The sequence below is a fragment of the Dendroctonus ponderosae genome, unplaced genomic scaffold (genome assembly GCF_020466585.1).
Source record: "Dendroctonus ponderosae isolate FM_Combo_2020 unplaced genomic scaffold, Dpon_F_20191213v2 Dpon_F_20191213_1, whole genome shotgun sequence".
Taxonomy (NCBI): domain Eukaryota; kingdom Metazoa; phylum Arthropoda; class Insecta; order Coleoptera; family Curculionidae; genus Dendroctonus; species Dendroctonus ponderosae.
The window spans coordinates 8,253,042-8,262,614 of NW_026017110.1; the positions used below are offsets into that span (position 1 = coordinate 8,253,042).

The 9,573-nt window shown below is 40.1% G+C and overlaps 3 protein-coding genes across 4 annotated transcripts in view; 2 read left to right on the top strand and 1 right to left on the bottom strand.

Moving 5' to 3' along the window:
* Positions 1–4,051, top strand: part of LOC109541640 (soluble guanylate cyclase 88E) — a 25,658-nt gene extending 21,607 nt beyond the window's left edge. The window contains exons 9-16 of one of the 2 annotated variants that reach the window (XM_048670454.1): positions 310–456; positions 566–698; positions 760–987; positions 1,036–1,281; positions 1,334–1,544; positions 2,693–2,867; positions 2,925–3,062; positions 3,120–4,051. In XM_048670454.1, the coding sequence (XP_048526411.1) occupies positions 310–456; positions 566–698; positions 760–987; positions 1,036–1,281; positions 1,334–1,544; positions 2,693–2,867; positions 2,925–3,062; positions 3,120–3,248 (1,407 nt within the window). In that variant the 3' untranslated portion in view covers positions 3,249–4,051. The remainder of the gene's footprint in view (positions 1–309; positions 457–565; positions 699–759; positions 988–1,035; positions 1,282–1,333; positions 1,545–2,692; positions 2,868–2,924; positions 3,063–3,119) is intronic. The other variant, XM_048670455.1, reaches the window with a different exon arrangement.
* Positions 4,052–4,685: 634 nt separating this feature from the next.
* On the top strand, positions 4,686–5,671 carry LOC109541629 (GILT-like protein 1). Its single transcript, XM_048660495.1, has 5 exons — positions 4,686–4,870; positions 4,920–5,051; positions 5,102–5,281; positions 5,336–5,479; positions 5,532–5,671. Exons 1-5 carry the CDS (start codon positions 4,784–4,786, stop codon positions 5,625–5,627), a joined length of 639 nt encoding a protein of 212 aa, XP_048516452.1. The 5' UTR covers positions 4,686–4,783; the 3' UTR covers positions 5,628–5,671.
* Positions 5,672–6,916: 1,245 nt separating this feature from the next.
* LOC109541639 (protein maelstrom 1) overlaps positions 6,917–9,573 on the bottom strand; it is a 4,201-nt gene continuing 1,544 nt past the window's right edge. Inside the window, exons 2-12 of the mRNA XM_019910525.2 lie at positions 9,142–9,293; positions 8,885–9,080; positions 8,674–8,829; positions 8,489–8,616; positions 8,201–8,341; positions 8,026–8,145; positions 7,764–7,973; positions 7,564–7,707; positions 7,448–7,505; positions 7,241–7,297; positions 6,917–7,180 (exon numbers count right to left, since the gene is read on the bottom strand). Coding sequence (XP_019766084.2) covers positions 7,098–7,180; positions 7,241–7,297; positions 7,448–7,505; positions 7,564–7,707; positions 7,764–7,973; positions 8,026–8,145; positions 8,201–8,341; positions 8,489–8,616; positions 8,674–8,829; positions 8,885–9,080; positions 9,142–9,270 — 1,422 coding nt within the window. The 5' untranslated portion in view covers positions 9,271–9,293 and the 3' untranslated portion in view covers positions 6,917–7,097. The remainder of the gene's footprint in view (positions 7,181–7,240; positions 7,298–7,447; positions 7,506–7,563; positions 7,708–7,763; positions 7,974–8,025; positions 8,146–8,200; positions 8,342–8,488; positions 8,617–8,673; positions 8,830–8,884; positions 9,081–9,141; positions 9,294–9,573) is intronic.

The following is a 9,573-nucleotide window of genomic DNA, read 5'->3' on the forward strand; positions in this document are numbered from 1 at the left end:
TTTGCAGGGGGCGTGTCCTGTTAAAAAGGCCACTATCCTCCTTATTTTTTGCCTGCTGAAACCTAGCAGTTCGTTTTTACGTACTGGTTGTGGAGCTCCCACCAACTGCTTTGCGGTATTATACAACGGTTAGTGTCAGGCAATAATCCGCACAAATTAATCTACCATCACAAGCCGTCTCAGCCGTTAATGATTTTGGAACCCTTACGGAACTTTAGGTAATGATTCGATTTGCTAACAAACGTTGCAAGAAAAACACTTTAGAAACACAACGGAAGCCCGAATAAACTCATTTCTTTTCCTTTGTAGATGTTCGACAGTGTTTCCATCCTATTCTCAGACGTGGTGACCTTTACGGAGATCTGCAGCCGCATCACCCCAATGGAGGTGGTTTCAATGCTAAACGGCATGTATTCGATATTTGACCGACTCACTGAACGAAACCGGGTTTACAAAGTGAGTGTTTGATCATTCCAGACGACAATCTAAACATTGAAATCAAAAAAATCACATACTCTTACTGGTCACTCAACCACAATCACTCTTTACACGCTGCGGGACGCAGGTTGAAACCATCGGCGATGCTTATATGGTAGTGAGTGGAGCTCCAGCCAAAGAGGGAAACCATGCGGAGAGAGTGTGCGACATGGCCTTAGACATGGTGGAAGCGATAACTGACCTCAAGGATCCCTCCACTGGTAGGTAGCAGGCGAAACTTGAACGAATTGAATAGTGTGAGAAATTGGTGCTTTTTCAAAGGCCAGCATCTTCGGATTCGTGTAGGCGTCCACTCAGGAGCTGTGGTAGCTGGAATTGTGGGCCTCAAAATGCCCAGATATTGCCTTTTTGGCGACAGTGTAAACACAGCATCCCGAATGGAGTCTTCGAGTGAAGCAATGAAGATCCACATCTCCGAGTACACGAGGGACTGTCTGCCGCCCTCCTATAAAGTGCAGGAAAGAGGCGAAATTCAGATCAAAGGAAAAGGTTGAGCAAACTCTTCGAAAAATTGCAACCACCCCAACACCTGGAAAGTTGCAGGCACAATGAAGACCTACTGGCTTCAGGGCAGGGAGTGCAGAACTCCCGTTCCAAGAACCCACCTGACCACCATGTCAACTTCCAAGGAAGTGGTGCGTGCAGTCAACAGCACCACTTCCACCCCGGGCAGCTTGAAAGACTTGGGCGCAAGAACAGTGGTTTATTCCCCGATAACTTTCCAAGACGTGGCCAGAAGAAGCATTGCCAGCTCCCCGGTTAAAACGGCAATAAGCAATCGAGGTAGAAGTGCAAAGCAATGGAAGTGAAGATGAGTTGAGTGGTTGTTGTTTAGGCACTCGGTCCAACTCAGAGGGGGCGACAACGTCGCTTTGGGATCCTGCCAACTACTTCGGGCCGCCAATCAGCCAAAAGGAGCTGGAGAAGATCGAGCGAGCCAACAGGGAGGAGAGTCTGAGGACTAGTTTGGAGAGCTCCCCCAATAGCTCCCCAGTTCGGACTGTTTGCCACTCCGGCTCAACTGTGAGCATTCATTTTGAGGACAGGTAATTGAGATTCTGCCGGGTTTAAGCTTTGAAATTTCAACTTGAAGATTTACTATCGAATTTGTGATTTTGCATCTTCTATTGGAAAATATTCAAATGGCCCCAAATATGATCAATTTTTTTTTATATACACGGTTAATCCGGTTTTCGTAAACCACATCGTTTCGGAGATTGAAGGCGTTGAAATTTAAAAAAAAATCGCTTTTCCCTCATAAGTTTTGAACCTTTTTCCAGATTGAGAACAGAAATACTTCTAATGATCCAACAAATTTTCCTCAACCTTACCGAGTATGTTATTGTACAACGGCCTAAATGTGTCTTATAGGCCTGCCCGCTCAGCATTGCTCACCACGCAATTCCGACGTTTGCGCCTACTATGCGACTATGGTTGCATCGGCCATGGACTTTTCGATGTCGAGATCGCAAGAAAAACCTATTTCCACGCATTCTATTAAGTGCAGATTATTCAGACGTAGATTCAAAACCATTCGGAAGTCGTATAAAAAGATTGATCGAATAATGACGGCTTATTTACCAGGAAATCATCAATAGTTCAAAAAATGTATTCTGTATATTTCGAAAACGCAGTTTCGGGAAAAAATGAAACAATTCAAAGGAAACTGATGAGTTTCTCGCGCTTTTAGATTTCCCAAAAATCCGGGGTTCATTCAGCTAATTTCTATTAGTTTATCGACAAAACTATCAAAAAACACCCTCTAGTGCTGAATAAACACGCCAGTACTTGATAACGGATGGAACGTTCGAAACGTAATTCCCCCCTTTTTTCTTTCCTAAAACAATTCGAATAAAACGGATTCCGATTGAAAGCTGCAGCGCTTAGGAATCCGCCCTCGTAATTCGGAAATGAGCGACAAGGCCACAGATTTCCGATATGTTGTTCTCACTCTTGATCAGGGCGGGAGCTCCAACAAAATTGCTTGTTGTACTACGAGGTGCATTCAATCTGGATCAACCGCCTTTGTTAGAACATTTCGAACGGAAAAAACTCAATTTTATACCGTCAGGTTAAATAAAATAAACAAATTAACAGAAATGTCAATTACACAAACAACATGGAAACTTTTTGTCTCAACGAACTTTCACTTGTTTTAATTAATTCACTAAACAAACCTTCGTGTATATTCCAGAAAAAGAAAGTCTATAGAATTCATGCCCAGTAGTAGTAGTAGTAGTTCAACCGACTCGCCCAGCCTACCAACTTCAGGAATTCTGGTGAAAAGAAAGGAACCAAATCACCTGGACGCGCCAACAAAAAAAGTGGAAATCGTCGATGTTCCCATTGAAATCGAGCCGCGACAAGCTGTAAGTTTCCGAAAATCTCCATCTGGAAATCGAGTGGAAAAGTAAAGGTTTTTTCAGGAGATTTGCAGTCCAGTTCATACACCGGAATTCGGCCGCGCAATGTACAAATATGCCAAGAACCTGGGAAAACATAGCAATCACAAAGAGATCCCGGAATCGAAAAGTGATGGCGATATCACAAACTCAGATAATCTTGTAAGGGAATTTTTCGATATTCCGAAGGGCAAACTATGGTAAATTTAATGGTTTTAGATGAGAAGTTGTCTTTCCAGCAGCAAAAGCCAACCGAACTTCAGCAAATCGCACAGGCAACAATGTTGCTCGGGATTCAGCTCTTCGAACAAGCACAAGCTCCAAAACAACGCCTGCAGTTTGATCTAGAAGGATTTCCGGAGCTCGAATGCGAGCTCCCCTTATACTAAGGGCAAATAATATCAATGTGATCATATCGAATAGTCAAATGATGTGTTTTAAATAAGTATTCCTCAATAAGTACCTGTAGTAGGTAGAGGCATAAATATTGGATATTTTTAATGATTAGGTTTTCCCACTGAAGATTAAAAATCCGAAGCAAGTTTTATTAGTGAGTAAACGACAGCGGTTTAATTAGGTGAACAGTATAATAAATCTTACGAGCTAGGATTTGAGTATTTTTGAATAAATAAGATATTTTTCATAAAACGATTTTTCTAAGGAGACTAAAATCTAACAAGTTACTCATCGGATCAAGCCAGCAAACGTTTGATTATATTATACTCAGTTTATTTATGGATATGTAGCAATAAATTCTCATTTTGTTATCGACTTTCGAGCTTTAAATGTTAATTAGTGGTACGAACTAAGCTGATTATGTCAAAAAAAACTCACTTCTGCTTCTTACACTGTTTTAACCCTTCTAGTCATGTTGTCGCTCAGAGCACTCCCAAGATACCGCCAGATATCGACAGAATTAAAAATTGAAACAAAAAATGCTCTAGACATCGATAATTAATAATCAGGCAAACCAACGTGGTGATTTGTTAATCGAACTGAATAGTCTAAAGCATTTTTAATTATTAAGTAGACTATTAGTTAGAACGTAAATTAATTCAATTAGGAAACCGAATGTTCCCAATTCCCGTGGAAAATGTTCAGTGATGCTAATTATAATAACAAACCTTATGAGAATACACTGTTATTTCATAGAAAAATTCGCCTTAATGCCAGTTTTTCCTTAAAAATTAAACAAATTAAGAATGCTAATTTTAAGAAAAACCTATTTTTTAAGCAGTTTGGTTCCACAGGCAACAAATCTGTTGGTTTTCAATAGACCAAACTTGCAAACAAAAATCAAGAAAAACTCTTGCACTAATTATTTAAAGCTTCTCTCGACTAACTTTCTCTGAAACCAGTTGTTTCACTAGAAAAATATGAAACGTAAAAACTTGAAAACAATTTTCCATTTGAGAAAAGAGTAATATAATTAAGTAGGGGAAAAAATCGCTAAAAACTCCACAAACTGCCAAAACCCAAAATGACTATTAAACATTTATATGCGTGTTTTATCGCAAAAAAATGATGCAATTGGCTGAAACCGTGCTGGTTGGTGCGTATTCATATGCATTTATCATAATAGGTGAAAGTGTTGTACAACCGTCGAGCGTCGATTGGTAGAAGGTTGAATTTATGATGCCCACAAAAATAAAACTTTACTGGAATCTTTGGTCACAATCAACAACCTTAGAGCTTCACAGCACTCGATAGCAACCAAGAAAAGATACCGGGTGTTGAAAAGATATTAATAATCAATTTGGAACCAGATAGACTCCAATAGACGAGACCTCGTTGAAAGAAAAAACCCATTTCAAGGCGGGATTGTCGATAAAAGGAATATTTCCGAAACTAGATTTAAATCTGCGACATTAGTAATAACGAATATGTGGAACGTGAACCGATTAGTACTAAGTTTTAGCGTCTTAGTAATACTAACTAATGGACAAAGAGCGTACGAACGCCCAAACAAGGTAATTTATTTAAATTCTCTGATATTTTGCCAGGAAAAAATGTTTGCAGATAAATGTGGCTCTCTACTTTGAATCCCTTTGCCCGGACAGCCAAAATTTCCTCATTAATCAACTATACCCGACCTGGAACACCATCAAGGACTACGTGAATATCCGGTTTATCCCATTTGGAAAAAGCGCCGTAAGTTCTAGATGTCCGTTGAGCAAATGTGGCAAAATCGATTTTTCCAGAGTAAAGAAAATGGGCAAAAATTCACTTGCCAACACGGCTCCCAAGAATGTAAAGGCAACCGCATTATGTCGTGCGCCTTAACCAGAATACCCAGCCAAGACTTGCAGGTTGAATACCTAAGATGCTTTATGGATGAATATAAATTTGCAATATTCGGTGCAAATGAAAATGGGCAAAAGGTAAAATTTTCGCTTGAGAGCTTTGTATGAGTTTTTAAAAAATAAACCGTTCAGTGCGCCCGGTTGGTTAACGTGGACTTTGAGGAAATGATGAGTAAATGCTACCAAACAAGAGAAGGAACTGACTTGCAGCTGCAAGCTGAAGCCGATACCAGCGCAGTTCGGCCAAAATTCGTCCCAACAATCGTCTATAACGAGGCAAGTGGCTCAAAGCTGAACATTAAGCAAATGAACGGGGTTTTTTTTTCAGGCATTTGACCAACAACTTCAAGACGAAAGCGTCCAGAACTTCAGGCAAACAGTGTGCAAACTCGTTCGTCTTTACAATATTGGAAACTGTACTTAATATGCGAATAAACCTGTAAACTGTTATTAAATTGTTTATTGTAATTTCTTTTCTTTGAAACTCAAAACACTGCGGACTCAGAAACGGCCCCAAATATATTGCTGTAAAAAAGTAACTAATTTGGGTATTTCATCAAATAATTACTCTCGAGGTTATTTTACAGAAAAAACGAAAATGGTGTGTACACATTGGTGGAGGATATCGGTGCATAACCGCCTAAATGTACCTTTTAGGCCTGCACGGTCAGCCTTGCTCACCACGCAATTTCGGCGGTTGGGCCTACTATGTGACTATGGTTGCATCGGCCGTGGACTTTTCGATATCACTGTCGCAAGAAAACCCTACTTCTACGCATTCCGTCAAGTGCAGATTCAAAAATATTCGAGGATCGTGTAAAATGATTGATCTATTGACGGTTTATTTAGCGGGAAATCATCGATCGTAGTTCAAAACAAATCGCTACTAAAAGCATGTATTCTGTATATTTCGAGAACGCAGTTTCAGGAAAAATTTAAACGATTCAAAGAAAACTGATGAGTGTTTCACACTTTTAGCTTACTCAAAAATCCAGGGCTTATTCAGATAAATTTCCATCAGTTTGTCGACGAAACTATCAAAAAACACCCTCTAGTTGTGTGCAGAATAAAGAGATGTGTACTTGATGGCGGATGAAACGATCGAAACATAATTTTCATCCTCTTTTCATTAAGGTAATAATTCAAATAAAACGGATTTGGATTGAAAGCTACATCACTTAGGAATCTGCCCTCGTAAATCGGAAAAGAGCGACAGGGCCACACATTTATATATGTTTGCATATGTTGCTCTCACTCTCGATCACGGCGAGAGAGCCAAAGAAATTCCTCGTTGTACCACGGGGTGCATTCAATTTGTATCAACCATCTTTCTTTCATCAGAACATTTCGAAACGAAAAAAAATCGAGTTTAAACCGCCAGGTTTTAAATAACGGTTTAAAATTCAATCAAAGAATTTTCCTCCACAACAGGACTCAATCAACAAAACTCTCCGTCTCCAAATATCTATGGGCAAAAAACCCTACTTTGCTAATATTTATGGGCAAAAAACCCTACTTGAGCCAAATTTCGCGTATTCATCAACTAATTGCGCCCGAGGAGGTTCTTAGAAAGGAAAAAAGGAAATAGTATGTACACACTTGATAAAATGAATGAACAAATCGTGTATTAAAGTGTGCAATTCCTTACAAGTGAAACTACACCCTTTACAAAATACACGATTTGTTAATTCAGAAACAGAAAAAAACCTATACTTTAGATGCAAATTAATTATATTGCTGCAATATTTTTTGTTAAATATTATGTGATTAAAAACACAAATAACAACACTCACAACGAGTGAAACGTTAAAATATAGATTCCAAATAGAAAAAAATAACATTCTGTATTCTAAATCGCTGATTTGGGTCGTCAGTTTTAACACATTTTAACACTTTATTGTGACTTAGGTTTAGGTCGGCGACCGCGACCAACCGACATTGCCGGAAAATCTGAACTACTCAAGCCTGGAGACGGGCCTTAAAAAATTACGAAAAACAATAAACTGAACGTCACTTTCATCATCTACCTACACTTACCACTGTTTTCCGAGGCAAGCGATAGATTTTTCAGTCGTTCATTAAGACCGGATCCCGCTAAAAACAGTTTGGGTTTCTATCAATGTTAATTATACAAAGTGGGGAACATGGAAAATAGGGAACAAGAGAAAGTGAGGACCTGATAGGGAACGACAACGACCAACAAAACCAAGCGCATTTCAGTAAAAATAAATTTTGTTAACTTACCACCAGTAAAAGTCTGGGTATTCTTCACCCAACCCAAAGGCGGGAGCTTCGATGAGGGCTGGAAAGAATAAGGCAATTATTTCCACCGATTAAATTAGAACTGAAAATTAACTTACATCCTTCTTCTTGAAACCGCCCAATTCCGGAAAATCATCCTCTGATTGAGAAACCACTGTGGAAATTGAGTAATTACTGGTGCAAGACGCAACTTCCCACGCGTTACTGGAGGAGTTAAAATCACTAATTTCTGAGTATTGGTTCTAAATTGGGGAACATTGGTAGAAACGGTTGAAATCGGTTGGAGCGGTGTACTTACAGGATTTTTCCTCTTGCTGGACTGAACGGTAAAACCGCTCATGCTACTGGCCGCGCTCGTCGCTTTGCTAGCCAAAGATTCCAGAGGCACGTGCTGGCCACTAACAAGATCAATGTGCAGATCAGAGCAGCAATTGTCGCAAATAATAAAAGCATATCTTATCACTATCGATTGGCTGCAATAAAGCGTCCTGGGCGTGCATGCATGGAACTGGAAAACCGCGCATTAATCGCTCAGAATTCGCACGACTGGCTCAACTTACTGGACAGGCAATTTCTGGAGAATACGAGAAGACGTCCTTCTCCAATTCGCGCTCGCTGAATGCTGGCGTATGCCAAACTTCTTCACCTGCAACTGTATTTCTCAGCACATGGAACATAGCCTGCAAATTACCTGGGATCAGTTTCAAATCGTCTCGGTTTGTTAAGTTTACTTACCTGCAAATTTATCACCTTAAACAGATCAGTTTCATAATCGTACTCTAAAGACCAACGATCCAAAATGTTTTGAATCATTTTCACGTGCTTTATATCTGCGTACAGCGCAGGCAAGCCCTTTGCTCCGGCCTTTTTATGTCTCTGCAACAAATAGTTGATTTTTTTTTATATTTCAATTAGATTTTAAAGCAAATACTGTTTAGTGCAAATTACAGGCTCGCTACTGTAAATCGCGAGCGTGTCACGGTTGCGCTTTGTTTGGTCTAGATGTGGCAAGAAAATTGTTACCTGCATAAACTCTTTCAAACTCTCATACAGTACATGAGCGTTGGATTCTCGGTCAAACGGCACTTCTAATAGATGAGTTTGATCGGAATGCAACTTGGCGTCGGACTTGTAACCGATAGGAAGCGGCCCTGGCAAGGAAAATTGACTTAGAATTCATCCACCCATCAAGCTCAAGTGAATGTTACCTGGTTTGATAATAGAGTGAAAAATATGTTCACTTAAAACACCATCTCTGAGATTGAATGCTAAAACGGCTACTTCCGCCGGCCAGTAGCGGTCCGTTGAGGCTTGATAGCAGAACATATTAAAGTGTACCAACAGGAAAACTTCCCTATCCAATACTGGAAATATTTGTGCTAATCAGTTGCTGGAAATTCTGGAGACAATCAGGCAAACCTTTGTCTTTTTGTGCTATTTGGATAGTGGCTCTCATCTGTTCCCGAGCCGATTCTTCGGCATTGATTTTCTCTTGCTCCTGAGAGGTGAAAGCTTCAACATCCACACCTTCAGTGGTAAGTTTTCTTCGATGAGTGTCGCCCCTCATTATGTTCGCCCTGACTTCATAGGGCTCCTTCTCTTCTCGGGACATTCTCTGTAAATGGAAACGGAAACTGGCATAAAGAATATTTAAGAAAGTCGAAGGAAAGTTTTACCGCCCAAATAGGACCTGCAACGTCACATGCTTCCTTTAATGAATTATATTTGCGACCACCTTGCCTATTCATCAGATCTTGAGCAAATACTATGTAGGCATTCGGTTTTGAGGACTTCTTCGGAGCCATGTTTGGTTTCGGCGGGCGCTTCTCTGCAAATAAATATGTCCAACATAAACACACAAGAAAACTTTCTATATATGGATTATTTGCCTTACAACAAACTCTTATCTACACATAAACATTCCAGGGAAATATCGAGGGCAAAATAGCTATTTATGTACCAAGGGCGTTACGGACCTTATAATGCCCTGAGGGCCGAACTAGCCCGAGGGCTTTTGGCCCGAGGGATAGGTTTCGGCCTGATGGGCATTATTATCTCCGTAACGCCTGTGGTGCATACAATGCTTTATGTTTCACCTAATAGCCTTA

Excerpts from the sequence above, each read along its gene's own strand:
- LOC109541629 (XM_048660495.1), top strand. The coding sequence starts at position 4,784 with ATGTGGAACGTGAACCGATTAGTACTAAGTTTTAGCGTCTTAGTAATA. Across the intron at positions 5,282-5,335 it reads CAAATGAAAATGGGCAAAAG|TGCGCCCGGTTGGTTAACGT; the intron begins GTAAAATTTTCG and ends TAAACCGTTCAG. Across the intron at positions 5,480-5,531 it reads CAACAATCGTCTATAACGAG|GCATTTGACCAACAACTTCA; the intron begins GCAAGTGGCTCA and ends TTTTTTTTTCAG.